Source organism: Engraulis encrasicolus, chromosome 15 (assembly GCF_034702125.1).
Source record: "Engraulis encrasicolus isolate BLACKSEA-1 chromosome 15, IST_EnEncr_1.0, whole genome shotgun sequence".
NCBI classification, from domain to species: domain Eukaryota; kingdom Metazoa; phylum Chordata; class Actinopteri; order Clupeiformes; family Engraulidae; genus Engraulis; species Engraulis encrasicolus.
Genome location: NC_085871.1, coordinates 35,143,523 through 35,156,247, shown reverse-complemented (window position 1 = coordinate 35,156,247; position 12,725 = coordinate 35,143,523). Strand labels below are relative to the sequence as shown.

The 12,725-nt window shown below is 44.4% G+C and overlaps 2 protein-coding genes across 4 annotated transcripts in view; both read left to right on the top strand.

The window, feature by feature from the left end:
* The window catches only part of exoc4 (exocyst complex component 4), a 230,914-nt gene extending 228,653 nt beyond the window's left edge, over positions 1–2,261 (top strand). Inside the window, exon 19 of the mRNA XM_063218022.1 lies at positions 1,564–2,261. Coding sequence (XP_063074092.1) covers positions 1,564–1,801 — 238 coding nt within the window. The 3' untranslated portion in view covers positions 1,802–2,261. The remainder of the gene's footprint in view (positions 1–1,563) is intronic.
* A 6,647-nt stretch (positions 2,262–8,908) lies between these two features.
* lrguk (leucine-rich repeats and guanylate kinase domain containing) overlaps positions 8,909–12,725 on the top strand; it is a 45,058-nt gene continuing 41,241 nt past the window's right edge. For 2 of the 3 annotated variants that reach the window (XM_063218020.1, XM_063218019.1), the window contains exons 1-6: positions 8,911–9,239; positions 9,436–9,543; positions 9,815–9,896; positions 10,241–10,341; positions 10,594–10,675; positions 11,296–11,420. In XM_063218020.1, coding sequence (XP_063074090.1) covers positions 9,027–9,239; positions 9,436–9,543; positions 9,815–9,896; positions 10,241–10,341; positions 10,594–10,675; positions 11,296–11,420 — 711 coding nt within the window. In that variant the 5' untranslated portion in view covers positions 8,911–9,026. Of the gene's footprint in view, positions 9,240–9,435; positions 9,544–9,814; positions 9,897–10,240; positions 10,342–10,593; positions 10,676–11,295; positions 11,421–12,725 lie in introns of all 3 variants that reach the window. The other variant, XM_063218021.1, reaches the window with a different exon arrangement.

Genomic DNA, 12,725 nt, shown 5'->3' with positions numbered 1-12,725 from the left:
GGGTTTTTACCTCTCTCTCTCTCTCTCTCTCTGTCTCCTTTCCCTTTCTCACTATCTCTATGTCTTCCCCCTCTTCCCTCTCTCTCCCTCTCTTTCTTGCACACTTCAGGTGAAAACAGCAGTAAATTCAGATAGGTGTTGCAGTCAGCACAGTTGAAGATGCTTTACGCCTGAAAATGTGTGTGGGAGTGCGAGAGAGAGAGAGAGACTCTTACTTGTGTATGTGAATGCATATGTCTGCAGGTTTGTGCCAGTAGTACTGTATCAAATAAGCACAACTGTCCTGCAGATAGGAAAAGTGTATTTTTTTCTTCTCTCTTTATTTTACGGCTGCATGGAGATCTTTTTTTTTTCTCCCTCAGGCATTTGACCTGTTTAGCTTGTGCAGGGAAGGTAAAAGCAAGATGTACTGGATGTGGCACACACACACACACACACACACACACACACACACACACACACACACACACACACACACACACACACACACACACACACACACACACACACACACACACATACACTTACCCCTGCAAATTCCTCATGTGCTTTCCTGGTAGAATCATGAATTTTAAATTATTTTGTGTTGCTGGTATAACAGTCACATATTTGAAAGTATTGAAAAATAGGCGGCTAAGCAGATTACTGCATCTCTCTATATATGATAATTTCCTTTGCTGCTTACCAAATGTAAGCTCCTTGCCCTACCTCTGAAACATATTGACCGGCATCCTTTGTAAGAAATGTGCCATACAAGTGAAGATTATTATTATGGTGCACTTATCATCTAAATGAATAATTTTGGTCAATTCCATGCTCCCAACATTGTAGGAACAGTTTAGAGCGTCTCCCTTCCTCTTCCAACATGGCTGTGAACAAAGTAAGGGGCAGCCGTGGCCTAATGGGTAGAGAGTTAGTCTTTCAATCTAGGGGTTGCCGGTTCGAATCCCCCCTGACCTGTGCCACATCTCCATCCATGGCTGAAGTGCCCTTGAGCAAGTTACCTAACCCCCACATTGCTCCAGGGACTGTAACCAATACCCTGAAAAATAATAGTTGTATAAATAATAGTCGCTTAATAGTTGTAAATTGTTGAATAAAACGAAAGCGTCAGCTAAGTGTAATGTAATGTAATAAAGTAAGGACAGTGAGTGCACAAAGCAAGGTTCATAAAGACATTGATGACAGAGTCTGCTGTGGATGAACTTCTGGCCTGCACCTCCTGACCTGTGCCCAATAGCACACCTTTGGGATGAATTAGTGCGCAGACTGAGAGCCAGGCCATCTCGACCAACATCAGTGTGTGACCTTACCGATGCACTTTTGGGAGAATGGTCACACATTCCTATAAACACACTCCTCAACCTTATGGTCAGCCTTCCTAGATGAGTTGTCGCCCCCTGCAGGCAGTACTATGAGATGCTGTACAACACACTGGACGATTGCAATTAGACACTGCCCTGGTCTCGTTTCGTAACTCTGTGACTATGATTATATGACTATGATTGTGTGTGTGCTAACGCCTGCTTTATTTTTTCTTCTGCCCTCTGTCGCCCCCTGCAGGCAGTACTACGAGATGCTGTACAACACGCCGGACGAGCTGCTGCACCTGGTGGTGGACCAGGGCGTGCGCTACACGGAGCTGGAGTACACCAACGCCCTCAGCCTGCTGCACCGCAGCCAGACCGGCGTCGGGGACCTCACCGTGCAGAACGTGCGGCTGCAGAGGCTCAAGGAGCTCATCTGCGAACAGGCCTCCATCCGGCAGGCCAGCAAGGACAAGAAGATCACCACTGTGTAATGGAGGGGAGGGGGCGATGAAGGATAGTGAAGGGGAGGAGGAGGGAAGAGGAGGGGAGTGGAGGGTAAGGGAAGGGGAGAGTGTTTGGAACAAGGGATGAGAGAGAGAAGTGAGGTTATCGTCTGAGAACAACCCACAATGAAAACAGGCCACCAAGGGAAAAAAGGAGAAGAATATAAGTACTGTGTGAAGGAGGATGGGGGAAGAGACGGTCAAGAGAGGGCCTAAGATCATCACAGTCTAAGGCCTAAGAGTATCACTGTCTGTGGCCTAAGATCATCACAGTCTATGACCAACAGTAAGATCATCAAAGTCTGTGGTCTAAGATCATCACTGTCTGTGGCCTAAGATCATCACTGTCTGTGGCCTAAGATCATCACAGTCTAAGGCCTAAGATCATCACAGCCTCGTCTACTGAGGGAGAGCTAGTTGGTGCCTGGTGGACAAGAGAGGAGGCAAGGGAGGGGTGAGATGGTGTGGGGTGGGGTGGGGTGGGGTGGGGTGGGGTAGGACCATAAGAAGATCATCACTGTCTGAGCAGAACAGAGACAAACTGGAGAGGAGAAAGAGAAAGGGGGGTGGGCTGGGGGCAAGAGAAGACTAAGAAGCGGGGTGGAATGAGGCCACAGGAAGTTCACCACAGTCTAAGGAGATGACAGGAGATCAGAGCACAGGAATAGAGGGGAGGGGAGAGGAGGGATAGGGGGATGGGGGTTGGGGTGGTGGTGGCAGAGGATGGACTGATTGCTGAAAAAAGATGGACGACGTCAATACGAATGAGGCGATGTGATGTATTTCGCAATGCTTTAACTCAGCCCTGTCTAAAATCACACATACTGCACAGACTTGATGCTTTCACCGTGTCAGCAAGTTACAAAAAAGTCAGCAGCAAGTCTCTTTCAATCTCCGTAATCTCATCTCTTTTTTATGGTTACAGAGTCCATCACAGTCCCGTTAATGCCTTTTCCTGTGTGTTGTTTCTCCAGGTGTTTGTTTGTTTGTTTGTTTTCTTCCATTGCTTTGTTTATTCTTACAGTTTATTTATGCATTACCGGTAACGCAGTGAAGCGAAAAGGTGTGTTTGTCTGATGGTATCTAGCCATTTGTTCTGCAAGTACCTGACATTTTCTCTAATAAGGTATTGGAGACACACACACACACACACACACACACACACACACACACACACACACACACACACACACACACACACACACACACACACACACACACACAAAGCTTGTGCAAATAGACAAAGCTAAATCCTTCAATACTCGGCTAGCCATGGTTTCACCTTGTTGTACTGCAAGGCACTGTGTGACTGTGGTTTGGGGCCATTTTCATCTCATTTTCTGGGTAATACCTGACCACCTCGCACACCGCACCATGCCTCTTCCCCAGTGGCGGAACAATTACATACTGGGCCTCAGGGCAAGACACTGATAGGGCCCCCCCACACGGCCTGTCAAGGGTCACAGTAGGGCCCCCACATCCAATACAGGAGGGCCCTGGGGCAAATGCCCTGCTTGCCCTCCTATAGCTCCGCCCCTGCTCTTCCTCCAGTCACCATCTTCCTGTGCCTGGAATAGCCTATGTCAGATTAAGAAAATTTGAATTATCTGCGGACGAATGGAATCCTGTTTTCCATTTTTTTCTTCCTCTCTGTCTTCTTTTTTTTTGTTCACTTACTCCCTGAAGTCAAAAGAAATGGTAATGGCCACACACACACACACACACACACACACACACACACGCACGCACGCACGCACTGTTTTAGCAGAATATTGTTCTCTCATTTTCTGATTTATGTTGTTTCACTAGCTGTTCTCTCTCTCACACTCACACACACACACACACACACACACACACACACACACACACACACACACACACACACACACACACACACACACACACACACACACACACACAAAACACACACACACACTTTTATAACGTTCCCTGTGTTGACCTGTGCAGCAACACAACACAACACATTTTGTTTTGCGGTCTCATTTGGAGTGCGGCATCCACCACCACCTCAGCCCCACCAGACACCCACCCAGCCACCCAACTCACCTCATCCAACTCACCACCTCAATATAGAGTAAACACAGTTCGTACAAGCACACTATTGCAAAATGGATGCTCGCAATCCACCTACGAGTGTAATTTGGGAGCCCCTCTTCTAAAAGCCACTACATCATTCACTCCACTCACTGCCTTCGCCCATCTCTCCCTCAGAGAGCAAAAAAAACAATGCTTTCTGTAATGCTCTCTCTCTCTCTCTCTCTCTCTCTCTCTCTCTCTCTCTCTCTCTCTCTCTCTCTCTCTCCCTCTCCCTCTCTCCACAACACGCCAGAGAGCCACAAATTATTTGTCTCTCGCGCTCCCCTGGCATTTTCGTTGTTCATTAAGTGTGTGGAGGAAAAAGTACTTAACAAAAGGCATTGAAGAAAGGGAGCAAGATAGTGTTGGAAGAAAGAATGGATGGAAGAATGAGAAAAGGAGGAGAGAAGAGAAAGAGAGCGAGCGAGCGCATTGCCAGCAGTATGAAGAATATAAAAAAATAAAACACGGGCACACACACTCTCAAGGCAGAGACACGCTCTTTCCAGAAAGTGCCAGAACGATCCATCATCCTGACTTGTACCCCACACACTCACACACTCACACACACACCCTCTTCAAATCAATGAGGGAGCCTTGGCAGCCATTGGGATTTAAATGAGGCACACACACACGCACACAGTCTTTCATTTCTGCCACTGATTTGAATAGTGCAGGGAGAGACGGTAGGACCTGTTTGTTTTGAAGGTAGGTAGAGATTGTGGGAGAGGGGAAGAGGAGGAAAAGGCCAGGAGGAATTGGAGTTTGTGTTAGAGGGGGTGAGGGAGTTGGCATAAACCTACATACCCCACTGTATGCCCAGGGTCGTAGCACCGACATCTTGACCCCATATACTAGTGGTGTGCATTGCCGCTGTCCTTACGATTCGACTCGATTGGTAACGTTTCGATTCAATTTTCGATTCAAACATTTTACTGGCTGTTGTGTGTTGTCCTAGGGCCTTGTGACGTGAAGCTCCCCGAAATTGATTACTTTGATGATTGATGATGAGTTTTTATTCAATATCTTGAAAAAATATGATTCAAAAGTCATGTTCTCATTTGCAAACTGTATGTTGATTGGGGGAACGCTCCTAACAAACCCGCTTGCTCCCTCCACAGAGGAGGGCCAATGCCAAGGCACAATGGTGGAGGAAAGGAAGAGAGGAAGGAGAATGACTTGCAGCCATGACATGACGGTGCCAAGCCTTAGACCCCTAAATATGGGCAGCCTCACTGGCATAGAGGAGAAAGGCAGGGGGAAAACAAAGGGTTAACTACTCTACACATGCTCTTCTTTCCTCTTGACCATCAATGTTTGTCAAGCACATGTTTTTTTTACGTTGTTACCAAGCAATAGTCTTTTTTGTTTTTATTCATGTATAGAATTCTACTCATGAAACCACATTGTTTGCACAACACTAAATAGGACATCCATTTTAAAATGCTTTTTGTATGAATGTAGGCCTACTACTTTGTGTGCAACTTATAAGAGATGCTTAAAACATTGAAAATGTATATATATAATCTTCAATGAATTCATCCCAAGACCCTGCAACACTGAATGATGAAAGTTACTGATTTGCCAATCCATGTTGTGAAAGTAACCAAAACAATAAATTGCCAAGATGACTGATCTTTGTTGTTTTGCCTCGTCTGTGAATTGTTCTGACTGAGCTGCACTCTATCCCTTCAGCAATGTGTATTACTTAATTTTAGTCTTTAGTTTGACACTTGATGGCCTGGGTTTGCGCTGTGTTAAAAGTAGAGATGCACCGGATCCTGATTTTTAGGATCCTGCCGGATACCGGATCCACTGCTTAAGATCCTGCCGGATCAGGAACCGGATACCATATCCTACGAAAGGGTTGAAACACACAGCCTACTCACACACGTGGGCCCTTTTTGTCACGTTGGCTCAAACTATTTTGACTGAAAAGCCTCGGCTACTGGATCCTGGAACCGGATCCGGATCCTGTGAAAAACCCTATTATCCTGCCGGATCCGGAACCTGATCTTGGATCCAGTGCATCTCTAGTTAAAAGCCTAAGCTGACTTTTCCACTGCCAGTTTTCTGGTAGGCCTACAGCTTGACAAAGGGAGACTCGGCAGACACTTTTTGCATTTCGAATAGGCACTACAGAGCTCAATCGTAAGGCAAAAAGTGGCAGCTGTGTCAAGCTGTATGCCTATAAGAAAACCGGCAGTGGAAAAGAGGCAATAGTAGCTCATCTCAACGAAACGGCCCATATCAAGACAGGCTAATCCACGTGGTAACCCACATTGGTTTACAAAAAGTGCTTGCATATTTCAAACAAGTGTGTTTAAGATTTGTGTGTTTAGATTTTATTGAACCTTATTTTTTGAAAATGTCAGCCGATTTTATTGCACAGCCCATCACAACACTTTTTAATTTATCAATTGAAAACAAAGAACTTCCCGTAGTCTGGAAGTCGGCCTTTGTTATTCCGCTTTTAAAAGGAGGCGACCCAGCAGTTTTAACTAACTACAGGCCAATATCTAATTTGTGTGTCCTATCAAAAATCCTGGAAGCACTGGTATGCGAGCAACTTAAAGACTTTTTATACACAAACAACCTTCTTTCAAGGCTTCAGTCAGGTTTTAGGAAAAAGCACAGTACTATCACTGCTGCCACAAAAGTAGTCAACGACATACTTGTTGCCCTTGACAAAAATCAGTACTGTGCAGCACTTTTCATTGACCTTTCCAAGGCGTTCGACACTGTGGACCACACAGTTCTCAGAGAGAGGCTGTCCAGCTTTGGTCTCTCAGATCATGTTGTTTCTTGGTTCACAAATTATTTAAGTGGTAGGTCCCAGTGTATCAAACACGATGACTTGTACTCAGAATTTGTCAGTGTCCACAAGGGGGTGCCACAAGGATCGGTTTTAGGTCCCCTTTTATTTATCATGTACATAAATGATGTGGGTCGGAATGTGTCTGATGCGAACATGCATTTTTATGCTGATGACACAATAATTTATTGCTTCGGGCCATCCGCCGTTAATGCTATTGAATCACTGCAGAAGGCTTTTGATGTAATCCAACATACGTTTTTACAGTTAAAATTGCTTCTTAATGCTGATAAGACTAAGCAAATGTTGTTCTCAAAGCCAAGGAAAGTACCATCAATCATCCCCTCAGTACTCACCCTTGAGGGAACTGAAATTGAGGTGGTACGTTTGTATAAATACCTGGGTATTTTGCTTGATGATACTTTGACGTTCAAAGCCCACATTGAAAATCTTGTGAGGAAACTTAAACTAAAGTTAGGTTTTTTATTTAGAAATAAAATTTGTTTTTCCTTTCATGTTAAGAAGCGCCTTGTCTCTGCAACATTTGTATCCATTTTAGACTATGCAGACCTGCTGTACATGAATGCTTCATCCCAATGTCTGAGTAAGATTGACTCTGTGTAATCCTGGTGCCCTGAGTTCATCACTAACTGTAGGGCCCAAACTCATCACTGTGAACTCTATGCCAGAGTTAAATGGTCTTCACTGACTACCAGGAGACTTACTCAACTGGTATATACATTTATTTACAAGGCAATACTCGGACTACTGCCACCTTACATCTGCAGCCTAATCACAGTGAGGAATATTGAGTCTTATGGTCTGCGCTCTAAAGGCCATTTGTTACTCTCTGTCCCTTGCTTCCGCACAGAACTGGGAAGAGGGCATATTTGTTTTCAGCCCCACCCATGGAACATCTCAAAAGGACTTGAAACTAACAGATCTGATTCCATTGAACGATTTTAATTCCAAGATGAGATCACTTGAGACAGAGTCTATTGTCTGTAACTGTTTCAATTGACATTTTATTTTACTTGATTTGTTATTTTAATGCAACTGTGTAATTTTAATTTTGTAACTTGAGCCGCCACTTGGCCAGGACACCCTTGTAAAAGAGGTTCTTAATCTCAACGGGTTTATTTTTTCCTGGTTAAATAAAGGTTAAATAAAAAAAATTACAAAAAAAATACTGAGTTTGCATATGAGGCGTTTTGCTCTGCCTTGGCATAGGCTACAATGCTGTGCTAGCCTTAGTTTTTGTCTAAATCACTTGCCAGTTTCAATGAGCTTCTCAGTTCAGGCAAACATTAAATGCATATTCCAAGAGACTGAAAGGTTGATAGACTGAAAATAGCAATTTGACTGACCCCTCCAAGATGATCCAATATCTAATCAACATGTTGACTATTAGGAGGTCATGGAAATTTGGTTTTATGGTCAGGGAAAGTCATTGATTTACGCATGATCCTTGGTGATAAAACACAAGAAAAATTTGACACTGAACTTACAACACAGGCTAGTGCACGTGTCAAAATAACAACAAACAAAAAACCATAACAACTTCTGACCACTAGCCACCTTTGCCTGTGGCCTCCCCTTCCACAGTCACACCGACATACAGCCCAGCTGAATAGCTGGTTGAAGTGAAAAAGTGAAAGCCCACGCCCACCTGGGAAACTCCAACTCCCATTGTCATTGTGACACAGCACTTCACAGCACACAGAGCATAACATGGCCCGGTCTGGGGCAAAGTCATCTGAAAGCCATTCAGTTGAAAACGATCTCCTCTCTGTGTGTGTGTGTGTGTGTGTGCGTGCGTGCGTGTGTGTGTGTGTGTGTGTGTGTGTGTGTGTGTGTGTGTGTGTGTGTGTGTGTGTGTGTGTGTGTGTGTGCGTGCGTGTGTGTATGCGTGCGTGCACGCACGCGCTTTCCTCAAGAGCTGGTGTGTAGGCTACAGTAAATGTGGGAATGAGAATGTGTATTTGAAAGCACTTTGAGTCAACTGTTTAGTTGTAAGATTGTGCTGTATGAATGAATTTTGATTGATTGATTGATTGATTGAAGAGAACGACTTTATTTGTCATCAAGCGCTCCATGAAGTTAAAAAACTACATTTCCCAGAACCACCCTCGCGTCTCTAGGTTTGGTTGCCTAGTAACGGAAAGAACGCTGTAGGTTTCTTGGGAAGTGTGTTGACATTAGCCTCGAGGTGTGTAACTTTGATATTCAGCATCAGTTTATTGCCTTTTCGTTTGTCAAATGCAGCAACCGCAGCTTCTAACGTTTTAGACTTCATTAAAGATGACAGCTGCAATATCACCCGTTTATTTGCAGCAACACCCCCCGACATACACTGGAATATCTCCCCACTCTGCCAATGCCCACGGGTCACTTTCAGAGCAGTGTAGGGACATGCATCCATGTTTAACCACACCTGAAAGTCCCCTGGGTTTCCAGGCAGACCTGTTTCATACATCGGAAGACGAAGACGAGCTGCCAGAGAAACGCTTAGAGGTAGATGGCAAAAATAATGTATTGTATCTTGTATGTTGTGCTATATTTGGTATTGACCTACACATGCATAGCCGTTTATCTAAATATGATGACAATAACGTGTGATGTTTCATCATGTAATACGGACTCTGTTGTTGTTAGCAACATCCTTGAATATGAGGTAGAAATTGTGTCAACAACTTGTTTATTGCACCAGATGAGAAATAAAGGGGAGCTTGCAGAAGAGGAGGTGGCTGACAAATTATCCAACCTTGGACTCTCTGCAACTGGACTGGAGCACGTTTACCAGTATCTTTCTCTTCCAGTAAGATCTAAATCCCTTGTGCTATCCTACTGCCACATTATCCATGGGTAACTCAATCTCACCCCATTAGAAAACCCCAGCAACTGCATTTAGAAGCTTACAATAAAAATATGTTCATAAAAACATTACATAGAAAAGCTATTTGTGCTCAGGGGTCGATTTGTATTCAATTTGTGGTGCACCCTGCCTTGGTCTCTGATGCATTTTCCTGTCTGCTCTATGTATGCTCCTAATTGAATCTGGGACTTCTATGTTTTTATCTGCCTTGCAGCGACATAGTCTGTCTGACATATCCATCCTCTGCAATTATGTCCATCTTCAGAAATTAGAACTTCCGCACAACAAGATAAAAGGTATGGTATGTGTGTGTGTGTGCATGGCTATAATTTGATGTAAATAAATCCACACAATAAACCACAGTACCTATCTTTGCATGGCTCTCTCCCACCCTTGGTTATGTAGGCCTACTAAGCTAATGGTATTCATTCTGGTGGCTCGTTAATGATATTAATTTGCCTCATGCATCTTCCTGAATTGGTTTGCTTATTTTCCCCGACATCGCCCTTCATGCCTCTTTGGTGTTTGGGCGTTTGGGGTGTGAAGGGAGAAGAGAGAAAAATAATCACCTGTGCGGGTAGTCTTGCCACAGCCATCCCTCTTAGTTATCTGAAGCTGCTAATGTTGTGTGACTGGCTAGATCTATCCTGTGTGAGCCACATGCCATACCTCATCATCCTCGACGCGTCCCACAACGAACTCACCGACTTCTTTGGATTCAAGCCACCCAAAAACCTCAAGGTAGGTAAGGGACCTTCAGGCTGACAGCAAAAGGCAAAGGTAGCGAGTATCTCTTTTGAACAGCCTTATCATCATAAACCTCCAGTACTCCTGTTTCCCCCTCAAAGAGCATTCAAATAACTAATAAATATTCATCCTGTGAAGATTCTAGATACATAGAAGCTGAAAAATCATTGATATAATTAAACTTGCTGACAGTGTTGTCGCATGAATCCATTAACACCTGGGCTTATTTATTTCTCTGTCGCACAGGAAGTCGATTTCTCCCACAACCAGATATCCGAGATGAAGGACTTATCTGACTACTCCTCCCTGAAAAAGCTCAACCTTGACTGTATCCTTTTTCTTTGTGGAAGTTCAGAGGCTCACTCGATATCTTCTGGCCTCGCTGATAAAAGTTCTGATCGTTCTCGGGGATCAACTCTTTGGTCGCTGTCAGAATGTAAAAATACTCTCTTATGGCAGTATATGCCCTCCATCTTGGTATTACATTTAATATGAGATGCACAGGGACTCCCTGTCGACACAGCATTTCACCTCCATGAATGGGACTTAAGCATTTTAGGTCTGCATCATAAATGGTGTTACAGGGGCAGCCTAACGGGACCTAATGGTTGGGGTGTTGGTCTTTGGAGTGTTGTGGGGTCTAAAGATTGTTGTGCTTCATAGATTTGTGATCTGTAGAATAATTAACTTTACAATAATATCACAAGGGTTGGAGCATACTCCACATACACAACTTCTTACTTCTCAGAGTGCTTGCTAAACATGTAATCAATTATTTTAAAAAGCCACTTCAGAATGTTAGAGTATTTCTTTGTGTACAACACATTCTTGCACATCTTAACTGTTCAGTTACAGAATATGACTGCAACATAATGTATTTTTTCACAAGATGTTAAAAAACCCACTGACTCTCTTCACGGTGATGCACTTAACTACCCCACTATTCAGATAACCACTTCCAGGAGATCCGTGGCCTGGAGAAGTGTGCCAGCCTGGCCCATCTAAGCCTGGCCCATAACCAGATCGGCTGCATCAGTGGCCTGGACAACCTGCCCCTCAAGCATCTCTGCCTGGTAGGCATAGCAAAGCTCTTGCAAGCAGCACTCTGTGTGTGTGTGCGTGTGTGCGTGTGTGTGTGTGTCTGTCTGTCTGTCTGTCTGTCTGTCTGTCTGTCTGTCTGTCTGCTGAATTAGTCTTCTGAATCTGGGCTGCCAGCTTTCCCCACATCATCCCCTAGAAACCAACATGGCTGGTGCGTGTGTGTGTGCACATGTATCAGTTAGGGAGTGACGTGAGCAGTTGTGTGAGCCTGTAGGCGTATCAGTTAGGGAGTGACATATGCAGTTTGAGTTGTGTTTGAGTAAGTAAAGCCCCCTGAAGCATTTCTGCAGCACCTCTGACTGGTTTTGTAGGTGTAATGAAAACACCCTCTGTCGGTAGTGACAGAGAGAAGTCACCCCACCTTGTCTCCTAGCCAGCTCCCCAGGATATCAAACATACACTTTAACCACAACATCTAAGTGACTTGTTGGTACGTATATGGCAGTCAGAGCACATCCACACCAACCACAGTGATGACGGCACTCCCATCACACCCTCACTGTCGCATTCATGACTTAAGGTCTCGCTCCCATCATGTGAGAGTTAAGATTAAAATGACAGTTCTGCTGAAACGTGTTGTTACTATCAGTGACAGTGCCTGTATAAATTAGTCATGGCTTGATATACGTTATGGTGATGGAGGTTTTGGTTCCAGCCTGAGGGGAGAGGAGGCCTTTAGGACCCCTGAAGGCCTTGGGGGATGGATGTTGGGGAGGAGGAAATGATCAACATTCATTTCAGCAGTGGTTTAGACATATAGCCCACCGGGAACAGTTCAAAAGACATGATCGGTCTGCCTGTCTGGCAATTATGTGGTGTGTGTGTGTGTGTGTGTGTGTGTGTGTGTGTGTGTGTGTGTGTGTGTGTGTGTGTGTGTGTGTGTGTGTGTGTGTGTGTGTGTGTGTGTGTGTTTTCGTCTCCCGTGATGAAGGGAGGTCATGCACTCGGATGATTGCTGCTTCTGGCTCAGGGTTTATGAGAAATCCTGCCGTATGTTTTAATGACTTTTAATGTCAGCCACAGTCAGTTGTATCTGTGAGCCGGATAAATGTGAGCTTTGGTGTTCTGTATCAAAGCCAGGCATTATTGAACTCTTACTGCTAGTATTAAACAATAAAAACAACTGTCTATGTCTAGTTCTCTGCTTTTAATGCAGTATTCACACTAGCCTCTTCAGTGGCATAAATAAAGTACCACTCCCTGGCCTGGGGACATTGTCATTTCTCACAGAGAAAGATATAAAACCTACAAAATGGTCCCTATATGGACAATACAAT